The following is a 22,768-nucleotide window of genomic DNA, read 5'->3' on the forward strand; positions in this document are numbered from 1 at the left end:
GCTGATCGCAAACATCAAACACCGAATGTTTCACGAAATTTAAAGCCCAGCAATGTTTCATGAAATGTTGCCTTTTAAATGTTTCAAGGGTTTCAGAGCATTTAAAAGATTCAAAACGGTTCAAAAAACCCATTTTTTCTTGACTTTCTCTCAAATTTAATTAGATAATCACAGACAAAGATCTCTGTGCAGTGCGAAAAAATGCTTTTCCCGCGCTTTTCACTCACTTTCATAGCGATTTTATCATCGTAGAGATTAATTAACCCCCTGGAATTTGCTATGCAAGATAAAAAGCACCCTCGTGACAATAATGCAGAATTAACCGGTGATATTCACTCGACCTGAAGTGACAAAAATTGTTATTTGTGAATGCAAATGAGCCCCACGAGTGTCCTTTTCCTCGACATCTTTCCGCACAACTCACCGTCATTTCCTGCCGTCAGAGCGAATAGAGTTTGATAATGAGACGAAAAATGGGCAGCAAAAAGCCCACGGAGAGTGAAAGTCGTTACGACGCAAATTCTTGTATCATCGCGTGGAAGGAAAAGACAGAGAAATTGTGTAAAACTCAGTGAAAAGTATTTGGCAGTGGAAAATATGTACAAAATCTTCCTTAGAAATTTAATGCTTATACTTTTTAAGGTTATGTGAGTAATTAAAAAGAGGTTTAGTTACTAAATTGCTAATTTTTCTGTTGGTAGAGTTTAGAATTTGCACTGATAATTGCAATCATTGCAATTTTGAACAATCTGAAGACACAGCAAAGTTCATTTTTTCATAATTTTGGCTGTCTTTTATTGTATTAAATTGTTCAGTTTCTTTCATTCTCTTCTTTAAAAGAAATTTCAAACTTTCTTGCGTGTTATTTTTGAGGTTATGTGTGGAAAAGATTCCCAAAAACCGCGTTTCTAAGTGAATTTTACATAAATTTCGACTGCAAACTTTATTACACTATTAAAAATGTCGATAAATATGAGAATGACAGAATAATTCACGAGATATTAATAATTTCCTGCTTGCAGAACTGCAAAATGTCCTCTTTTGCGTCCAGAAATGTTAGATTTTGCCGCCTTGGCAGAGCACAAGTTGCTGCGAGTGCCGCTGAAGGCGGCGAATGGTGACGAAGAGAAGCGGCAACTTTCACTCTTTCGCCTCCGGAGGGAGGCAAGTTGGCTGGCCGCCCTCAGCTGGGGGTGGTTTGGCAGAGCGCTATAAAGAACGACGAAATCGCATCCACGCATTCAGTTTGGTGCTGGTCGACGGAGCTGAACTACGCGCAAAGTCTTGATAAGCGTGTGATGAAATTCTATCTCGCACTCTGCACATTTCCCTCGTCCTTCTCGCACACGGGTGAATTTTTGGCGTGGAAAAGCCCGCATAGCTTATGAAAATTCCACCGAAATATTACCCGTCTGAACTACTTTTTTTCGGCAGTGGCATTCAGTGATTGAAGCACGTGTAGTGATAAGAGATTGTGTGAATGAAAAATCACTCTCATTTTTTCACATCATTCTGCGGTTTTTATCCCTCCGAGGCATTCTTCGCGCTGAAGATGCGATGAACATCGCAGATTTGCTGCAAAATTTCAAAGCTTTAATCACTGTTTAAATTTTAAACCCCTTCTCGCCGCACACTTTCGTGCGTGAGTGCGACTTCCGCAGAATGCTGAGCGGTGACAGTGACTCTGGGTGAATAATGGTGTGGATTTGAGTGCGAGGACATGATTTAGGACTCCAAATCCACCTTCGCTCTTCAGCATGTCCTTCCGGCGCAGCATCGTCGTCGGCGGCGTGCTCATCATCCTGCTGATCCTGCTCTCCACCGTCACGTTCTACCTCAGTCTGGGTGAGTGTCAACCCCTTCACGAGCCCCTCTCGATGGGGAGAAGCATTAAAATAAAATATGAAATGACTTCCGGCGTTCAGAAAGCAGTCAAAATTGAGCCATTTTGATGATTTCTGGCGGCACTTTTGGATATCTTATCATGATTTTGGCCAAAATCGCATCAGGACGTGAAAATAGAGGATAATTATACCAGATAAGCTCATTTATAAATCCTTTAAGACTTATTATTTGCCACAGAGTTGAGAAATATTACTTAAATGCGTTTAATTTTATCAGTATTAAATCTGTTGTCTCAAGAAAAAGTCATAAAATATTATTGTTTCTTCCCTTTGTCACCGTTTATGACAAAATTTTAATTTTCAATGAAATTCTGACTAAACTGACCCTTAATTAGTGATGAATGGAAAGATTTGATGCGGAAAAATAAGTTTGAGTTCCTTAAAACAGCAGTTCAACTAGATAAACTGAAGCCAAAAGCTTCTTCTTTAATCCCTTAAGAATAGTTCTTCACATATAAATTTTTCTCAGAAATGTTTTTCAAGACAGAATGAGAACAAGAAAATGAATTTCCTGAGCAGAAAATTCCTACGAAATTGCTGATTTTCTTCACCTTTCACGACATTTTAAGTCACATTTGAGTCTCTAGAGAATTTTATGCAGAATGGAAAACTCTTAGAAAACCGTAAATCTGCACTTTCAATTGACACTCAAGCGATGCTCGTGACTTTCTGGGGGTCGTGAAAGGGTTAACCGCGCTATTCTGACTATTGAGATAAACTTTACTGTCCTCTGTCGCGATACTGCAAGTGTTGTCTCTGCACTCAAATTCCCATTCATGTAATTGAGCTCTCTCGAGGGTGGTTTTCGCCCATTCGCGCGCGCCTCGCCACGAGCCGTCGTAAAATTTTTCATTTTTCTTGTCACACCGAAAAATTTTTATGCTCCAGCATCTCTTATCCCACATATTTAATGTGGCGCAAGATGCGCTGAAGGAAGAGATAATCACGGTTGGTGCTCCTTATGCCGCACCAGCATAAACTTTAATTTCAAATGTACATTAACACCCCTTCCTTCGCAACGTCCTTATCATGTCCCGCGAGAGGCTTCGCGGAGTGCTTCGCGAGTGAAGAGATATGGCAATTTTAGGGATATATATACCTTCGAGAGCGAATGCATTGAATGGCGCGAATAAATTGCGTGTAAAGAGTGGAGAAAATTGAAAATGACATCATGAGTCTGCAGAGATAAATCACTCTTTCCCGCATGACTTTTCATCACTGGGATTTAATACATTCTGCCGAGAAAGTGTTTTGTTGTGAAGTCGAAACTCCCACTCGACACTTCTGCACTTTAATTGATTTATCTCGCCGCTCAAGTCGTGCGGTGAAACCCTTTTCCACTGGAGCAATCGACAAGATCCCACCTTCGAAATCCCCGCACAAATGATGAGCCCAGAGACACTCTGGCAAATCCTCCGTGGTTTTCCAACTCATAAAGACACTTAATTCAACAGTGGCGGGCACAAATATAGACGCAAAGACTCGTAAAAAGCCGCGCTAATCCGCGTGGTTCTTCAAGATGAAATTTGTCTTGAGGAATTTCCAACTGGCGCAAAAGCGCTCACAAAGTACTCTGAAAGCGTCCGCTTAATTGAATGAATTCCCTTCAGCGCAATAAGCAATGGAAAACAATACAATCAGTGATGAGTCTTAATGACTCCTGTGGAAAGACTGTGTCGTCTGGCGTGTCCTCGGCTGCACATTCCGTCGCCGAGTGTCGGTGAGCAAGAAGAATGCCCCATTAATTGGCATCTGCCCCCCGTCCTCCGAAGGACCACCCAAGGACTCTCGCCTTCTGGCGTGCGAGCGTGGAGAGAATGGAAACTATTTGAATGCCGAGATGATGCCGGGGATTTGGGTCATCACCTCAATATCCGAGCCTCTATTAAATAAACACAGATTAGTTTGGGTGCTTCGGCAGCCTCCGTGTGACCGCACATCTTGAGAAAATTCCACATCCAGACTTCAGCCCTCGTTCCATTGCGGCTGGTGGACGAGCAGTCATTCTCGGGCAGGAATTCGGAGAATTTCCAGCACGAGAAACACAATGAAGATTCCATGGTTTATTTAAAATGTGTCTGATGCTCCTTTTGACCTCTTGCATTACAATTGTGCATCGTTTGCAAGAAAATTATGTTTTTCGGATGTTTTTGAAGAATTATTATTAAATCTTGCTTCATTTTCACAATGATATTTTCTTATTTCAACACAGAATTTGAAATATTGAAGAATAATTCTGTGCATCAGGGAATTATCCCACTAAGATGAAGTGTCGGTAAGTTATTGACACTTATCGACACGAATTTCCTGGAATTTCTTTTATTTTACCACAATTTTAGGGAAAAATAGACGTGATTTGGTCTGATAAAAGTCCCTAAAATGTCGATTTAACTATTTTTCACGCTAAAATGATAGAAGTTATCGACACGATCGACACTTACCGACACTTATCGATATAAATTAGGTGCATTTTCCTTTTTTAGCGCAGTTTTATGGGCAAAAAAGGACTGATTAAAGTCCTTAAAATGTTGAATTTAACTATTTTTCCCATAAAATTGCTCACATCGATAAGTCTCGGCAATTGTCGATAACTTCAAGGCAAATGTGATAACGCACTAAGCAAGTAACCAAAGAAAGTCTCCGAAATGAGAGTGTTTTCATGTTTATGCACACGATTGTATGTTTTTCTCATTTGTTTTCATAACTTTACTGTCATCTCGACACTTTTTTCAGTTTCTAGGCTGCCTTTTTTTTCAAGATTCTTCATTCCCAATTGTAGACAATCACACACTGAATATGACAATAAAAATTCCTTCATCTTATCTATGATCCTCACGTGCTGGAATCTCGTCGCAAGCGAGCACAAGAGAATGTATCAAAACGCTGCGTGGGTGGAAAGTTGGCAGTAGTTTTTATAATTCCATCTGTGTTCCACCGTGTAATTGGTCACTGGTATCCCTCGAGCGTCGAGACGCCGCTCAAGATGCGGCTTTTTTCCGACCGCTTTGAGACAAATTGAATTCTCGACTGGGGGTGTTTTTCCGTGTCACACCCTTTTAGACGTGTGAAAAATGCCAAGAGACAAACAATATTACTGATTTAAATATTTCCACCCTTCCCGCATTGAAATTGGCATCGGATGTATCCTCTTTCGCCGCCTCCGCACGCGCCCCAGGAAATCCCCGTCTGGGGCGCAAAAGTGGGGGGTGGGATTGGAGGAAAAATGAAATTTTTACTTTCATGGGAAAACGGCACGAAAGAGGCCAGAATATGGATTGCGATGGGGGTGGAAATCTCATCACGTCGTGTGTCTTATACGCAGACAAAATGCTCGTTTGCTTCACTACATCATTTCCGCATTTCATATATGTTTGTGCTTTTCCTCGGGAGAGCTTTCGCCCGGGCTTTTCTCCGGGTGGCAATGATTCCCTGCAAATTATAGCCTTGTGCACTGATCTCCGGCGCCCCTTTCCACCCCAGTGGACAAATTGTAATGATTCCACGCCGTATGCATAATTCACAGGCAATCCGAGACAGAAGCTCATGAAAGTCAGCGTGTGTGTAAATTTATTCAGGACTCTGGGGAGATTAGAAAAAGCTCGCCAGCCAAAGGAGTGAAAGTTCAACTTTTCACCGCCTCTGCCATTGGCTTTTTTCGCATCAAGGGGCAGATATTATTACCAAATAACCGCCAGTTTACAATTTACTGGCAATGAAGCTTTATTTTAAAAGCTTTACAATCCTTTTTGTAATAAAATTGATCAAATTTTAGGTTTATTACCGAATTCTAACCGAAAACTAACCAGTTTTGCCGGTCGTTATTTAGTTGTGACGCAGACTATTTAGAGAAATCCTTCCGAAAAATGTCAGAATAAGTGTTAGAAGCCTTTTTATGCACTCCCAAAAATTCTGTACACATTTCAGTGGCATTATCTCCCCCTTGTTTCGCATGCGATGCAATTTTTCCCCGTGAAATTTCGCCAGTCTGCAACACCTAGCAGCTCCCATTCATGCCAACGGAGGAAATTCATGGGAAATAAAGGAAAAGCAGTATCAATTCGAATCGAATTCACCCCCTGCTTGCCGCCCGCTGGGCATCTCGGGGCGCTGAAAGTGTTATCGCCTATGATTTTCATGATACATCACCAGAATAAATTGAGCCGGAGGATGCGGAGTGCCGATGGCCGCCCTCGCATTGCCAGGACGTCCGATATGAATCCCTCTGTCTTCTAATAAACCCAGCCAGGGGACTTTTATGTCCGTCGGCCCGAGCGTATGCTGATTCATGAGGCGGAGGTCGCCCGAGTTCACGCCGCATCCTCAATCTCTCGTTCGTCTCCAGGAAAGTGTGACGAATGAATAGAAAATGCTGTTTGATGCCTTCTTCGGTTAAAGTTTCCGGTTTCCGATGGTGCGGAAGGCAAAAGCACACAAAACACGCATTCCAATCCCTGGGCAAAAGGATTTCCCAAGGCGCACAAACTATGCTTTATCCGTCGAATTTTACATGTAAATTATTTTAGTCATCAGAATAATCATGATTAGCTTTAGTTGTGTGATTTGACGACACTTTTCTTGATTCTATGACGGATTTATTACAAATTGAGACACAGAATAGCATCACAAATATTAATTCTTATGCCGAAATCGCTTCCTTTCGATGAAGATCGCGATTATTGTAGTATAAAACAGCACTAAATTTGATCGTAACGTCGAGAAGAATGTCATTTTAGATCTAAAGATTGCCTCTAACTAAAGATTTTTGCCTTATTTTCCACTCTAAACAGCACTCTTGAACTTCTCAATTATATAAATAAAGTTATATACAAGAAAACGACTCTTAAGGACTCTGCAAGTAAATTTAGCAGTGATGTACATATTTCAGCCACATTATCTCTCCCTTGGGACAGTTTGGTATCTGGCGGAAAATAAGATTCGGCGAAGGGCAGCTGGATATTAGAGGAAAAGGCATCGAAGCCGTTAAAATCATCAGCACTTTTTTCTTCTCCTCCTTCGGGCCATTTTCAATGCGAAGCTGCCAATTTATCATTTTCCACGCGTTTCCCCTCAAGAACTCCACTCAGCTGTGATGATTCTCGTGCCCGTGGGAAATTTATTGGGTCTCACTTGATGATTTTTCCATCGCACCGAGTGATTTACAATGATGTGCAACATTCTATTGAATTAAGAAGATTCTCTGTGCCTCTTGGCCAAGTTTCTTCAGAAGGCGGCGGCGTGGGGTGAAACTTTTCCTTTCACGACACTTTCTCGGGACCTTTTTGGAGAAGAAAAAAGGGATTTCGGGGAGTTGGTGATGAATGTGTGCAGAGCTTTAAGAGAATCGATCATGAGACCACAGAGAGAAAGGTTGTTTTGTGTGGTGGAATTATTCATCATCTTATTATTTGCCTTTTATGAGGTGCCATTAAAATGTGGAAGAGTTGAAGACAGTGTTGCAAATTCACTTGAACACCCAGAGCTTTCATCCCTTTGACTCCTTTGCCGCCAGAGCCTTTGGGATAAATGGCGAAGGCAGGAGTGAGTTATTAAGGGTGTGTTGAGATACATTTGCATCACTGTAGCCATTCTTCCTCCTGCGAGGCACACCAATTAGAAGAGATAGAAATTCATGGGATGTCTGCTGAGGTCAACCAACCAGAACAATTGAGGCGGCAAGAGCCAGAAGATTTATCGACTTCGTGATTGGAGTTGAGTCGTTTTTGCACACACACTATATTGATGACTCTGTTTGCCGAGGGTTTTTGTCTAAATTTTTCACTCATCCGCCCTCGAAAGCTCACAACTTGACTCGAGAGGATGAATTAGACATCATTTGGCCAACAGGAAAAGCCACTCAACTTGAGAAATTCACAAGGGAGAGATAATTATGCCCAAAATCTGTACAAATTTGCATGCAGAATCTGGCGCACTTCATGAATAATGCGACGAAACAAGGAGGAGATATTATGGTCAGAAGTGGAAAAGCTCCAATTGCTTTTCCCAAATTGATCATAAACTCTAAAATATTGTATCAGGATACAAAATTGTCTATTTTAAGAGTTGTTTGATTGATTTTCTACTCTAAAATAGCAAAATTGCCTTTAAAAGATTCCGAAAAAGTTTCTCTCAAGGATTGTTATAAAAATATTTCAAGATGATTTTTAGGTTATGATCCAAATAGTGATTGAAAATTTAATCACATCAAAAAATCCGCTGGAAACTTCAAATATTTCTTTAATACTATTTCTTTGTATGTTTTTTCGGGGGTTTAAAAATGAAAATAGCGTCTTTTTTAAGACAAACACTCCCAAATTTGAGGTTATGAGACATTAGGCGGCTTGGAAAAATCTATAAAGTTTCAAAAGAGGAGAAGAAACGAGGAAAACGCATGTTATAAGCACTTTAAACCCTAAGAAATTGTAGCAATGACAAGAAGTGTTCAAAAATGACTCTTTTTCTTAACTTTTTGACCCGTTTAACAGTTTCTTGTTGTCATAATGTCGAATTTAAGTCACTTTGTAGAGAAAGAAGCTTTTGTTAAGCACAAATTCACTTGCATTTCTTAAGACATTCACAGAGCTGTAAAGCCACTTCTGGCAGTAATATTTCCCCCATGGAACTAAGATGGGCAATTTGCAGAGCTTCGACCCTTGTATGCGCGAATTGCGTTCGTTAATATTATTGCCAACGCAAACTAATTTCAATTCATTTGGCAATTTTCACGCGACTGTGGCTTCTTTCACGCCGACGAAAGCTCTGTCAGCACTTGTGGGACTTTTCGCGCACACATTATCAGGAGAAAATTATCAGATGAGCTCGCAAAAAGGGGAAAAGTTTGGTGTTACATGGTGCAAATTTCCGGCGCTGCTTGAGCTTCTCTTTCACAAATTGCTACATAAATAATTTTCTTTATCAAAATTTTATGTGTGTCGCAAGCATATGATATTCTGCACGCGGGGGGTGGTGAAATGCGAAGGGCTGCCAAGTGGTGAATGTGGTGGTATTTTTAGGCGCAAATTGCAGTCATTTATCTGCAAGACTTTTCAAACTTTCCCTCACCAACAAATTACCCTCAAGCAGATTTGTTTTGTGGGGCCAACAAGGCCTCGAGGACTGTTTCACCACCCAGAAGAAATGACGAGATAATGCGAGGGAGAATTTTCACAATTGTTTTGGCTAATAAATGGGGCAGAAGAATAAATTGACTTCCTGCGTAACAATATTACCTGCAGAGAGATAATTCGCGCGCCAAAAATGTTGTGGGCGGAAGTGAAAAATGATCTCTGCGCGCCTCCCGCGACGCTATAAATTTTCCGGGAAATATAATTCGCCACAATGTGTGTCATTTCTGCGGAAACACTGCAATTAATTGTCAATTAAGACGCGCGCTCTCTTTCGCCATCTCGAGTGTGATTCCGCGCGCCCCAAAAATTCCCTCTCAATGCGTGAGTGATGGCGTGAATTTTATCGTGCGGAAATGTATGACGAAGAGAATCCGTGGGGCCGGAAGGGACGCCCCAAACCCTGGGCGACACACATCAAAATGCCATCGTTTGGAGGGCCACAGAGATCCACCCGCCGGCGGAGAGTCAATGAAATGCCGGGTGTAAACATAATTGAATGACATCGTGTCGCTCTGCGTGTGGCTGACACAAGACACTCCAGCCCACAGAAGTGGGTGGAGAAGGTGGAAATTTGCGGGAAAAGTCACAGTTTTCTCTTGTTCTCCAGCCAACTCACACTCCAGCCCAAGAGAGCTTTGCGCTCTTTGCTCTACTTAAGACCGAGTAAAGCTCAGGAAAAGACGAGAACAAGTTCGAAGGGGCTTTTCTAAGGGAAAAAAATGAGAATATTTAAGGGTAGTTGAGATTATTCAATAAATAAGTTGTAGTTTCAAATTAATTGACATAATTTTATGATCTATTTCAATTCAGAGAGTAAAAGTTACTAAAAGTCATATGATAGTTAAGAAGTTTTTGGCAATTTGACCGTTTGATTACGGGTAGTTTTCACCACCTATTTGACCTACATTTCCTCATCAATCTGGCGAATGTTTATCACTAATTGTTGACGGAATTTAAGCATGAATGATCGTCCTTTTTCATGCAACTCCCGAGCAAATTTATCATCACTCTCTAAATATACTTCACTCAGTGCAATGAATACTCATTGACGCGATAAATCATCAAGTCTGACCCATCTAAAGTCACTTGGCGTGTTGTTTGAGGGCAAAACTCTAAAATTAAATCAATTACAACCCTCCTAATCCATCATGAGAGTCCTTGAGACAATTATCCCGCCTGTAATCTCTAATCTACAAATGATTGCACTCTTGCACGACAACCAAAGACAGACTCTCTTTCTCTCTGCCCAAAGCGCTGGAGCAGCTTTAATTAATTCCCTTGAGATTTCTCCCGTAAATTCAACCCCCAAAGATTTCATGTGGCGAAAAAGTTGCTCTGGGAAAGCACGTGAAGAAGCATCGAGACAAGCTTTATGAGCATGAAAATATGTTGGCCTATTGGCAATATTTCATACAATCAATAAAGGCCCCAAAGAGGGATTTTCCCTTGATTTTCCACGTGTCCAGCAATTGATATTCAGCTGTGCGACGATTTCAGATTTATTTTCATTTGCTCGCCACTGTTTATATATTGAGTCGGAGCGCAGCTTTTTACTGGCCATGAGGCTAATATTAGGTCCTCTTTTTTAGCACGACCATTCTCGAGATTGCCGAGGATTTCCACGCTGTGTGTGCCGAAAGTCTAGGCCAGTTTATCGTTTTGCATTTTAGCCCTAATCTCACGAACAGGCGACTTTTTGTGCCATTTCGGTCAATATGCGACCCGTCATTTGTCTGTTTTGTGGGGCGAAAGTTGTTAACCTCACGATGGCCAATGATAACTTCTCTAGCGAGAGAGCTTTTGCCAGAGTGGAGCTTTTTACATCGGGAATCTAATCATGGGCGCGCCATAAATTCATAAATTCCTTCAGACTCGGCCATTTAAAAGCTTTAGAGAAATGCCGACACACTCGAGCTCGCCTGGATGAGCCCAAATCCCTCTGGTCGATTACTCCCAACCACCCCCCGGAATTGCGTGTGATCATGGGGCATGAAGGACTCCAATGGGGACGCCGAAGGGGAGATAAGAAAGTGTGAAATCCAGCACATCTGCTCGCGAAATTTTACTTCCCTCTCAAACGACCATGAAATTGTCTAAATGTGTATCATTTGGCAACAGCAAAAGGCACATCACAAAGCGACAAGGAGCGCGTCCTGAGAAAACAAGGGAAGGAAGTATTTTGGTGGGTGCAAGGCGGAGAAATTGTGGTGTACAAAGTGTTTTTTCCTACTTATAAACTTTACTTTAATTCCTGGAACAAATTTATTTGCAATATGTCTTAAAAATACTTCTTTACAATGTTTTTCTAAGTTATGTGAATATTTTAAATAAATTATATCTCCAAGTACCGAAATAATAAAGAAATTTTCAGTTTTTAGCGATAGGAAAGGGTGTACAAATTATATGAATATTATCGCCCCCTTGAATGGGGTGTGAAGAGGTTAATAAACGAGGGTGGGTTTTTTTGGGGCGGGGGTGAAAAAAGGCTGGCGAATTAGGACTGTTTCTTGCCTCTTTGATGGGCCAAACGTGTCCATTTACCAATTCCGATGTCACTTCGTGTCGCATTTATAAGTTGTTTTGTATCCTTTAGTGAAGCCATTTCGGCCAATTTTCTCAAGACACTTTATTTACACATCTCATCACATTTTTATTGGCACGATGCGTGCGATAACAGTGGAAATGTGCGCCTAACTCGGTGTGTTTTCGCCTCAGGACCCTGTCCCAGGGGCACCTTTGCATGCGACAACGGCACCGCGTGCGTCCCGCAGCGCAACATTTGCGACAATCACAGCGACTGCCAGGACGCCGAGGACGAGGATCCGGTCATGTGCGGTGAGTCAATAGTCCGTTTATTTTTGGCTGCCACTCAGCGCGAGAATTTATATCCTTATTAGACCCAAGACTGTCTTTCCTCTCCCACACACAACATTAGGTATGTTTTATGGCAGCACGCTTGTCGTCCAGGAATTAATGCAGAAGGTGCGCAACAAGAACGGCACCGTTCTCGAGACCAACAACCGAACTTGCGGTGAGATTTCATAAATTCTCATTTAAGATCCACTCCTTTTGCCTCCTTGCGCGGTTATTAATGGGTGAAATTTGTCGTTTTGGCAGAGCAAACGCTCCAGCATGTGGCGAATCAGGCGCGCTGTCGCTGCTTCTACTCGTCGATGTTCTTCTGCAACGACCGCAGACTCTCCACAGTGCCAGAAATCCATTCCAATAAGGTGGAAAATGCGAAAGAAAATACTTTTTTCACTTTTTTGATCAAATATTCCACCTATTTTGCAGCTGAAGCGACTCTACTTGGTCAACAACACCATCAAACTCTCAGAATTGTCCTTCATCGGCCTCAGTCTTGAATATATGTAAGCTTTAAAGGCTCTTTGAATGAGGGAAAAAGTTAATTAAACTGGGGAAAATTATTCCAGAGACCTAAAATTCAACAACATATCAAGCATTCCAAAGGACACCTTCAAAGGCCAGCGGAATCTCACGAAATTGTAAGGAATTTCACACGCAAATTGCTTGCTTTGAATCTTCTCTCCTCCTTGTTGCTCACATTCCTGGGTGTTTTTTTTAGGTATTTGAGCAACAATGACATTGAGGAAATCACGCCGGGAACATTCGCCGACTTGAGGAAGCTCGAGTGGCTTCTGCTGCGCTCCAACCAACTCACGAGCTTCCCTCTCGCCGAACTGAGAGACTTGCAGTCGCTGAAGTTGCTGGATTTGTCTGACAACAGACTGAGTCTGGCCAATGACAAGTTCCCCAAATTGCACAGCATTTACGAGCTGATCCTGGACAGCAATGTGATTGAGATGATTGACGAGGACCTCTTCGCAGGCTTGGGTCGTCTGCACCTCCTGTAAGTGTGTGTGTGCCAGAGCGCAATGATTCATCCTTGCCCTAGATTCCGATCCGCAGACATATTTCTCTAAAATAAATTAGTTCAATCTCTCGAGATGAAGTCACCAGCGAAGCTGTTTGTGACGACGAGTTCTTTGACTCATCGCTGCAGGGCTGCAAAGTGGCATCGATTTATTGAAGCTCTCAACTGAGAGTGCAAAAGAGCGCAACTGTTGCACGGTGATATTTATGACGCTCTTTGAAAGCTTCTGCCAGGAAATTATTGTACAAAATGTCTAATTTTCGCCCCCCATGAAGAGCTCAATGAACCCAAGCGCACCGGAAAATCCCTCACATGAGCGTGAATTTTCATTAACTGCCACACTTTGTTTGCTATTTACAACTTTGTGGTGATTTCCGTGAAATTTAATAAGGCGCGCGAGTGGCAAACTTCGCTCCACTTCCTCCGACACATCCTCAAGTGGCTCATTCCGGAGACAATTGAGTGAAGATTGTCCTCACTTGGGCGCTCTCCGTGATGAGCTGGCAAGACAATCACCACTGATGGGGATGTTGTAACTAAATTAGACCCACACCCCAGTGAGAGAGAGTCTCACGCATCCGAAATACGATCGCACACACGAATTGGGGTGTTCCATCATGGACAAGCTTTCTTTTCCTCCGATGACCTACTTTGGCGCGCTTCCCAATCAATTCCATTCCCAGCAATCGGCACAAATGGAAATCCCCACGCAGACACTCTGCGGTGGCATCTTTTTCAATTGAACAAGTGCCGTGTTTATATTTCACCAAATAATCTTCGTCTGCAAACATTCAGCTTCCTCCTCAATTCGCCCCCACAGAACATCGCAATGCTGTTCAGTCATTTGTGCTAAATATTGTGTGTACACTTCTCTCTCTCTCTCTCTGTCACATTCACATGCCACATCGCTTTCTCACACCCACCCCAAAGTCGCCCACCGTCTTTCTCAGGGTGGAAAACATTTTGCAATACACACACTGAGATTGCATGCCAGAGAGAGCACAATTTTTGCGCCATGTATCGATTAAAAAACAATAAAAGGCGATGCAGAAGCAATTTGCTGGCTCAAAGTGTCGACAGCAATAACCGTTCGACATCCACAGATGCTCTCTCATTATAGCTGATTCTCCCTTCATTTTCCCCCATCCCTTTGCGCCCCGCAGGAAAATGATATGTGTGTGATGTTTTGTTGATTTTCCACACGCGCTGCAATGGAAACACTTAAGGAGCCTCCACAGCAACCGTATCAGCAGCATCCATCCGCGTGCATTCCAGGAGTTGACTGACCTACGAGAACTGTAAGTGCACTCTTGAGTCCCTCGCACGTCCCAAGGGGGAGATATTGGGGCTGGAAGTGGTGTACAGCCAAGCAGAAGTCTTCTATTTACCACATAAGAGCAATACTTTGAATTTCTTTAACATACTTGATTGAGAAATGATTTCAAATAGTTTTTGAGGTTAAAAAACAGTGAATTTGTAGAACATAACCTCAAAATATTGCTTATGAACTTGAGAAATAATATTTTCAGCTGAATTTAAGTCGAGAAACATCAGATTATTTAACTGTATGTTGAAAATGTTCTTAATTTGACAATTTAAGATCAATTAGAAGAAAACTTTTAGGTTAAGATCGAAAAAATTATGTGAAGAAAGGGATTTTCAGTAAATTTTCTACAAATCAACCTTAAATTTTCAGTAATACCAAAAGTATATAACTTGAAATTAGTTTTGGAAATGCTGTACAGTTTCTAACCTCATTAACTCCCCCAAATCTGGCAACACTAATTTCCTGACTCACATCGCAGCTTCACAAACTTTGCATTTATTGAAAGTTGAGTCTTTTCCTCAAATATTTGCGCTAAAAGACTCGTGGGAAGAGAGCAAATAAGAAATTGATAAAATCATGGGAATTCAGGCTAATGTATTCAAATTCGTTGTGTTGAATAGTTTTGTCATTGCTAAATTGTCACAAAATGACCTGTAATTGGTGAAAAAGTGTGCAATATCAGTAAATCAAGCTAGCTAACATAAAAGATAAATTCCTACTGATAGTCAGGATTGCTCTCGAAAGGGAGAAAATAAATATTTTTCGCCATTGAGGATGAGGCGAATGGGGTGAAAGTTTCCCATGCTTTTCGCGCCGGAGGGAACTTGTGTTCATTATAATTCAATTAACAGCCAGAGAATGAAGAGAGAGTCAGGAAAAGTGTTACACGGCAATTGCCCTGTGCCTTGGCATAAAAGGTGAAAATGTGGAAGGGTGGAAGCGCATAATCCCACGCGGGGTTGGGGGCAAATAATTGCTCTCAATTTGCTCCCTCGGATGCTATCTAATGGCGGTTTACTTTCTCTCCTGCCCACTCTTTGCAGAGGACTCTCGAGCAATCTGCTGCTCCGCCTGCCAGACACGGTCTTAGCCTCGATGTCACTGCTGGAAGCGCTGTGAGTATTTTCAAGCGTCTTCGACCTCCGCGCGCGCCTCCTTCGTGTGAATTTGTCCATGTAAGACAAACAGAATTCCGTGGGGAATCCACCCAATTCACGCCAATGGATTAGACATCAATTCATCGGCCGGGAGATCGATGGCCAATCCCCAAGGGGGATGGCAAAGGGGGTGGGAGGGCGTGAAATGCGTGTCGGCGTTTATAAATCGACCGCCGAAAGGGTCGTGCGCTGGGCAAATATTTTGCCGAGCCAAATATCGTCATTATCATTCATGCCAGGAGTGAATTGCAAATCCCACCCCGTAAATGCCCATAAACGTGTTGACGGAGCAATCAGGGACGATGGGATTCGTCACGCCGCGACTGTTCTCGGGGTGTGTGTGTGTTCTTGGGGACCTGAGAAATCCCGTGCCGCCGGAGATAAATTACATGTAAAGTGACTCCATTGTCTGCCCTCGAAGTGTCGAGAAATTGGAGGCTTTCACGGCGTCTGTTTCGCCCAAGAAATCGCCAGAGTGCACTTAAAGAACTGGTAAATAAGTGTCTTTCCCAGTGGAAACTTCAATTTAATCCCAGTAAATGGATTTAAAATTAAATTACTGGATCGAAAAAACATCAGTTTTCCTCAAATTTTGCTCAAAATATCGAACAAATTAAGCCTTTTCTATGGAAAAAACTAAATAAATCATGTTAAAATTGAGGAATAAAAATTTTAATTTTAAAAAATATTGCAAAAATCCCATTAAAATAGAGTTAAAACTCTTTAAATAAGGAATCTCAAGGGCACAACTTGCTTTAAATGGTTAAATTATCTTTATTGTTGATAAATCGTCAATTATTCACCCCTAAATTCCACTGCTTATCAGCCCTTGCTTAGAATTCTCCATATTTCAAAAAATTATCATCTCTAAAACACTAACATTTCAAGACAATGTCTTGAAAGCGCCTCAATTTGCAGTCGCAGAATGGCAATTTAAGCACAATTGTGAGTCTCAAGCGAGACTCTGTGAAGCGTTTAGTGCCTTCACTCAGGGGAATTTAATTAAACAGATATTACTTAATTGAACAGAAGGACTTGCGAGAGTTATGAAGGAATGCTAAATCCCTCCGCGAGTGCATCTCAATTGGACGATTGCCATCTGCCGAAGAAGGACTGTAATTAAGGGATGTTGGGAGCGATTAATTTTGCAAATGCACTTCTTTTGCGTGCGCGAAGATCAATCTGAGGATTTGCGAAGAGAACTTTTTCTTAATGAATTTAATCTGGACAAATTAGATTTTCGTTCCTTTGCGCGCGCGAGAATCTATTAATATTTCAGACTGTGAAAACACACACCGTCTTTGTGAGCTTCAGCGCTGTAATTGTGCCTTCTGAGAAAGTCTCCACTTAATTTGCATTTTTAAAAGAGGGGGTTTTTTCCTACCCCGGAAAGCTTCTTGGGGAAATTCTACACAGTAGAAAATCAAGAGGACAAACACATTCAACAAGCAGTTTTCCGTGGAGTCTTTCGGCAGAAAATCCTGCGAGGCTGTATTTAGTGGTGGGCAAATATTTAGCCTCCCCGGCAAATTGGGGGTTGACACACACACAAACTCACCCTCTCCCACCGATGGCCACCCATGGGGTGGCGATGGAATATTTCTCACTCGGTGTGATTGTGCAGAATAACACGTTCATGGAAGTTCAACATAATCACGCGCGCAGAGCAACAACAGGACAAACAAGTATCAATCTCTGCTACATGGAATATTAAAATGGGATTAATTGACACTCTGGCAAATTAAATTTCTTACACGTGTCCTTCTTTTGGGGGTGGGGCGAGAATTGCGCCAATTTTTCAGACGCGCTCTTCTCTGAGTGAAGAAACCGTCGCGATGACGTGTTCTGTCTTTCTTCAGGTATCTTCAGAACAACAGCATCTTCATCACGGCGCCACTCTTGAATCTCACCAGTTTGCTGTATTTGTAAGTAATGGAAGGAATGCATAATTGAATATTTGGCCACAAGCTTGAAATTACACTCATAGAAATGCTGAAGCAATCAGCTGAATTTCAGCTAAAACAGCATGATTTTTTACACAAATGAGCTGAAATTCTAAGACACTAAAATATCAAGATTTTAAGATACAAAAATCAGATTTATGAATTGCATTTGCTAGTTTTCATCACATATTCACTCCAGAAAGTATTCAAAACGGCTAAAAATGCTATGTTTAAATGCCTTCTAAGCCCCGCCCATTCGGAAGCTCCGCCCCTTCTTGCCAGCCTTCTAGATTTACTTAATTTCCCAGGAATCTGGACGGCATTCCCATTGAGAATATCGACTCTGACGCTCTCTCGAGCCTCACAACGCTGAAATCCGTGGTGTTCAGCAAGTTCTACTACTGCGGCTACGCGCCGCACGTGAAGAACTGCAAGCCCAACACCGACGGCATCTCAACTCTGGCGGATCTGCTGTCCAAGCCGGTGCTCAGGTACTCGGCCTGGCTCATGGCTCTGGTGACGTGCATGGGAAACGGCCTGGTTCTCTGGGGCAGATTTGCGCTGCGCGACGAAAACCGCGCGGTCTCGATGGTGATCCGCAATTTGGCGGTGGCAGACATGCTGATGGGCTTCTACCTCGTCATTATCAGTATTCAGGACTTTCGCTACAGAAGCAGGGTGAGTTTGATGAATGACGAGACCCTCTAAAGTCCATAAATATTAATTAGGCGAAGATGCAAACCTTGCCATATATTTTCATGGAGTTTTGCGACCAAACGTAAAAGAGGATGTTATTTATTATTTGTTTATTGCTCTTCAGCTTTTCCGCAGAAAAAAAACACATCAAATTGATTAAGAAAGAGGGTGAAGAAAAGAGGAAGAGCAATAAAGTCAAGAGTTTTCTGCAGTGCATCATTTTACTGATTACTTCTGCCATATCTGATCACAAAATTCCACTGAATTCCACTCTTGATTCCTCTGTTTGCCATTCGTGACAGAGGATTGAGTTGATTCCCCGGAAGGCATTAATGCCGCTGGTGACGACAGAGCAAATATGTCCTGGTTGTATTTCACAGTATCACGAGGTGGCGCAGGATTGGGCCTCTTCCTGGAATTGCACGCTCGCCGGATTGCTGGCCATGACATCCTCCGAAGTGTCCATGCTGATTCTGGCTTTCATGTCTGTGGAGAGATTCCTGTTGATTGCCGATCCCTTCGGAGGCCATCGACGGCTAGACTCGCGGAATGTGCTGACCTCCATGATTGCCATCTGGACAGTGGGAGGCACGATCGCCATCATCCCGGTGATTCACTGGCGTTCCAGCACGAGATTCTATGGCATGCACTCGGGCACGTGCTTCCCGCTGCACGTCCAGGAGCGCTTCCCGCTCGGCTGGGAGTACTCGGCGTTCGTCTTCCTGGGCGTCAACCTGTCGCTGCTGATGCTCATCGCCAGCCTCTACACGGCCCTCCTGGTGTCCATCTGGCGCACGAGGAGAGCCACGCCTCTGGCCGTGCTGGACTGCGAGTTCGCCATCAGGTAAGAATCCCTCTCAATCTCCGCCTTATCTGGCTAATCAATCGCCTTCACGTTTTGCTTCCTCAAATGGACGGTGAATTGAAGCCAGTGTTGGGCTTTACATTCCTCTCCATTTCATTTAACTACACGATTTACATGGTAAAGAATGCTTTTCTGTAAAAAAAACTATATTCTTCCATCTCTTCCAAAGTTTTGGTCAGATTGTGAAGTGTAATACGGATTTGGAAAGGTAATTTCACAGCCTATAACTCTCTAGAACATAACAAGGTCGCCAAATGACCTCCAATTGAGATTCATGACCTGTTTTCATGATACTAGAATTTTTACAAATTCTCTTTGTATTACACACTAAAAATATTCATGGAAGCGCCATCTGTGGGCGGATTTTCAAAACTAATAGCGTTTTAGAAAGAGAAAGAGTCGGCCTACAACTTTCTAGAACACATAATTTGTCTCAGAGCACATCTTCACCCATTTGACCACGTAAAATACATTTCTTACCATGTAAAGCGCACAACACTGATTGAAGTGAGATAACATCAAATTGGGGGCGATTCTGACCCACTTTGTCACCCGCAGATTCTTCTTCATCGTCCTCACAGACGCCACTTGCTGGGCACCAATCATCGCGCTGAAGATTCTCGCGTTCCTCAGCTATGAAATCTCAGGTGAGACGCGCGCTTTATGACACCGCAGAAGAGCTCTTGGCAATCACGAAGGGCGCTCGTAAAGTTCAATGGTGCAGAGAAATCACTTTGGCGCGGCAATTAAAAAGGGGCCAAAAGAAAAGCAATTGCGTGGGAGGGAAATAAAAAAGAAGGAAAAAAGATTTCCCACGCCGGGAATCGAACCCGGGCCTCCTGGGTGAGAGCCAGGTATCCTAACCACTAGACAACGTGGGACATGCGAGACACTCGGCTTCGCTCAAAGACGTGCTTTTGGCGCGCGCTTTTGCATGCTTTCAGGGGTGAAAAATGTGTTTCACAGGGTGTTTCTCTCCGTTCGCAGCCGACATTTACGCGTGGATCGTCATCTTCATCCTGCCTCTGAACTCCGCCGTGAATCCGCTGCTCTACACCTTCACGACGCCGCGCTATCGCGACAAGATCGGCATCAAAGGATGGCAAACAGTGTTCGCGAGGCGCCGCAACGAGCAGGGCGTCGCCGAGGGCACGGCAAATGGCCTAACCAACTCCAATCCAGGTGAGAAAACCGCGCTTCTGGCGCCAAATATTCTTCGTCTTAGTACTTTTTCTCTCCAACTTGAGATTGCTTTACTCAAAGGACATTTTAAAGGACGTTAGATGCAATTATTAGTGTGCAAAGTGCGATAAAATCTTCTTTGAAGTGATTATAAATGCAATTCTAATCTCTCATTTCTGACTTTTTGCGCCTATTTTGGTGAAAATGATGAAAATGCAGTAAATATCGATTAAAATTGCTTCGATAAGGGATTTATTGAATAGCTTGAACAGAATATTATCAAGAAATTGACTATATAACTTCTGAATTTCAATCTTAATACGATTTCTGAGGCACTTTTAGAGAAAGAAAAGCACAATTAACAGCGGAAAAGACTCAAATTATCATTGAAAACGTCTTAAATGGTCACAAAAGACACTCAAAACCCTCAAAACAGTTCTCAAGCCAAAGAAAACTGTTAAAATGTGCTTCAATTGCGCTTTAAAGTAATATTCTTAGCAAAAAGACCTACAAAATCTTCGTATTTTCGAGTATTCTGCATTTATTGGGCAGATCGCTTCACTGGGGCGCCGCGCAAAAGTAGGCGCGGGCCCCGAGGACGACCTGTGCCCCGCCAAAAAGTCCCTGAGGGACCCGAACGTCCCTCAATGTGGGTCAAGTGTTAGCAAGACCCGGTAATTTTCCTTACTCATTAGTTTCGGGCACGAAGAGCCGCGAATCTTCAATCTGTTCTTCTCCTTTGCCTCGCTGTGTTGCTCTCCTGAAGTATAGCCAGATGAAAGACTCTTTATTTTCCTTTGCAGATGAATCCCAGGGCAAGATCCTGCCACTGCTGTACACGCCCAACTCCACGAACTGGAAGATGTGAGATTCTTCGCTGTTCTAATCTCAGTGTTTTTACGTGTTTCTCTCGATGTTTTCAAACCAAAATTCTGTCCGCGGAAAAAGACGCGTGCATTTTGCAAAAAAAAAACGTGTGAATTCTATCCAACAATTAATGAATGTGATAATTTTGGATGTTATTTATGCCAAATCTCTTGGACAATAAAGGAAAAATATCTTCAATGATAAAGATTGAAACGAGTTAATGAAAATCCTCCGCGTCACGTTGCAAAAATATGTAATTCATCATCAAAATTCTGCCCACAAATAACATCTCGGGCCGCAGGTCATTTCTTGATGGACACTTTTATGCTCTCCGCCGACCACTTGCTATTCTGCGGTGCGTGGAAAGAGAGAGAAATCATAAATATTGAGCAGTTCGATTGGAAATGTCCAATGCTTACCAGGCCTTCGAGGCAGTTGTCGGCGTAGAATCTGTCCGGCGTTCCCTGCTCCAGGCTGTTCCTCACCGTCAGCAGCTCCGCCTTGTCCTTCAGCGCCACCAGGCAGTCGATGACACTCCGCACGGCGCCGACCTTCCTGGCCAGCGTCAATCTCTTCGGCGTGTCGTCGATTCGGGCCAGAAAAGCGTTCAGCACCGGCACGGGCGCCTCCAGCTGGTGCAGCCGCAGCACCACCTTGTCCAGCGGAATGTGGATGGCGAAGGAGGACTTGATGAACGTCTTCCGCTCGAACAGCGCGTCCAAATCCTTCCACGCTTTGCTCCTCGCGCGCTCATTCAGCGCAATCCACTCAAACTGCGACGCACTGATCTGATACTTCCTGGCCATGTTGTAGGGATTCCCCGGGCTCAGTGACTTGCTGTCCGTCCACTTGTGTCGCTCGCAAGCGTGGTAGAGAGACTCCAACACCGTCTTGTCCGCCAGCGCCTCCGTCGCTTGCCACTCCAGCAGACTCAGCTGGTCAGACACGAAGCGCGTGTGGAAGATCGGCGCGCCGGGCTGCAGGAAGTAGTCATTGTGCACCTTCGACAGCTTCCGTCGCTTCAGATCCGCATTGCTTGTGCTCACGGCCAGTCGATACTGAAGCATCGCCGCCTCGTGCGGCTTCCCCAGCATTGTCCACAGATCCACGCACTCCTGCACCTGCAGCCTCGTGCTCAGGTAGTTCGTGAAGTGGCTCACCGCCTCCGGCCGGCTCTGCAGCAGCTGATAGACGATCCTTCGCTTGAGCGTGCGATTGAGGAACAGCACGACTCGCAGGATGGCATCGCCACTCCCGGAAGCGATCGCCTCATCCAGGAGCTCAGTTTTTTGTGCCAGCGTCTTGTACACCTCCAGCTGGACATGCCTGCCGATCAGCAGGCGCGAGAGTATCACAGATGCGGGCGGAGGATTGCGTTCTTCCTGGAATTTGCGACGCAGGAAGCGCAATTCCTCCTCCTGACTCACATTGCGCGGTAAAACATCTTGCCTGGACTGCTCCTCGAGGACTGCAAGAACAGAGGGTGAGTGAGAGAGTCTCTCATGGCGGTGGGAAACCTACTCATCTGGAGATCCTGGTCAGAGATGAGGAGATTCAGGGGAAAGTCACTTTGTGGGAAATCCTCATAACTCGCCTCGGAAGTCACGTCATCTTCATCAAAGTTGTAAGCCTTGCTGTCCGAGACGTTCCAGTAATCTTCATCCTCTCCCTGGGCGTTCATCTTTGCGTGAAAATCGTGAAAAACAAGCAGAAATTGAGGAAATATTGCAATGGAAATTATTATTGTCAACAAACTTCCAGAACCCACTAAAGACATCTGTCGATTTTGGGGGAAAACTTCCGCTGGA

General features: G+C 43.4%; 2 protein-coding genes and 2 non-coding genes across 4 annotated transcripts; 1 reads left to right on the forward strand and 3 right to left on the reverse strand.

Annotated features, from left to right (window-relative positions):
• Positions 1-1,757: 1,757 nt before the first annotated feature.
• LOC132265252 (relaxin receptor 1) lies at positions 1,758-20,961 on the forward strand. Its single transcript, XM_059765830.1, has 13 exons — positions 1,758-1,845; positions 11,744-11,863; positions 11,964-12,059; positions 12,146-12,258; positions 12,323-12,399; positions 12,615-12,899; positions 14,150-14,221; positions 15,294-15,365; positions 17,659-18,028; positions 18,427-18,890; positions 19,470-19,558; positions 19,899-20,093; positions 20,897-20,961. Exons 1-13 carry the CDS (start codon positions 1,758-1,760, stop codon positions 20,959-20,961), a joined length of 2,106 nt encoding a protein of 701 aa, XP_059621813.1.
• Positions 19,721-19,792, reverse strand: Trnae-cuc (transfer RNA glutamic acid (anticodon CUC)). Its single transcript has one exon. It is a non-coding gene; the product is annotated as a tRNA-Glu (tRNA).
• Positions 20,348-22,733, reverse strand: LOC132264556 (vacuolar protein sorting-associated protein 16B). Its single transcript, XM_059764803.1, has 3 exons — positions 22,482-22,733; positions 21,380-22,428; positions 20,348-21,310 (listed from the first exon to the last, which is right to left on the reverse strand). Exons 1-3 carry the CDS (start codon positions 22,639-22,641, stop codon positions 21,263-21,265), a joined length of 1,257 nt encoding a protein of 418 aa, XP_059620786.1. The 5' UTR covers positions 22,642-22,733; the 3' UTR covers positions 20,348-21,262.
• Positions 20,639-20,798, reverse strand: LOC132265479 (U12 minor spliceosomal RNA). The gene has a single exon (XR_009468583.1). It is a non-coding gene; the product is annotated as a U12 minor spliceosomal RNA (small nuclear RNA).
• Positions 22,734-22,768: the final 35 nt, after the last annotated feature.

Source organism: Phlebotomus argentipes, unplaced genomic scaffold, assembly GCF_947086385.1.
Source record: "Phlebotomus argentipes unplaced genomic scaffold, Phlebotomus argentipes genome assembly contig_2, whole genome shotgun sequence".
Taxonomy (NCBI): Eukaryota; Metazoa; Arthropoda; class Insecta; order Diptera; family Psychodidae; genus Phlebotomus; species Phlebotomus argentipes.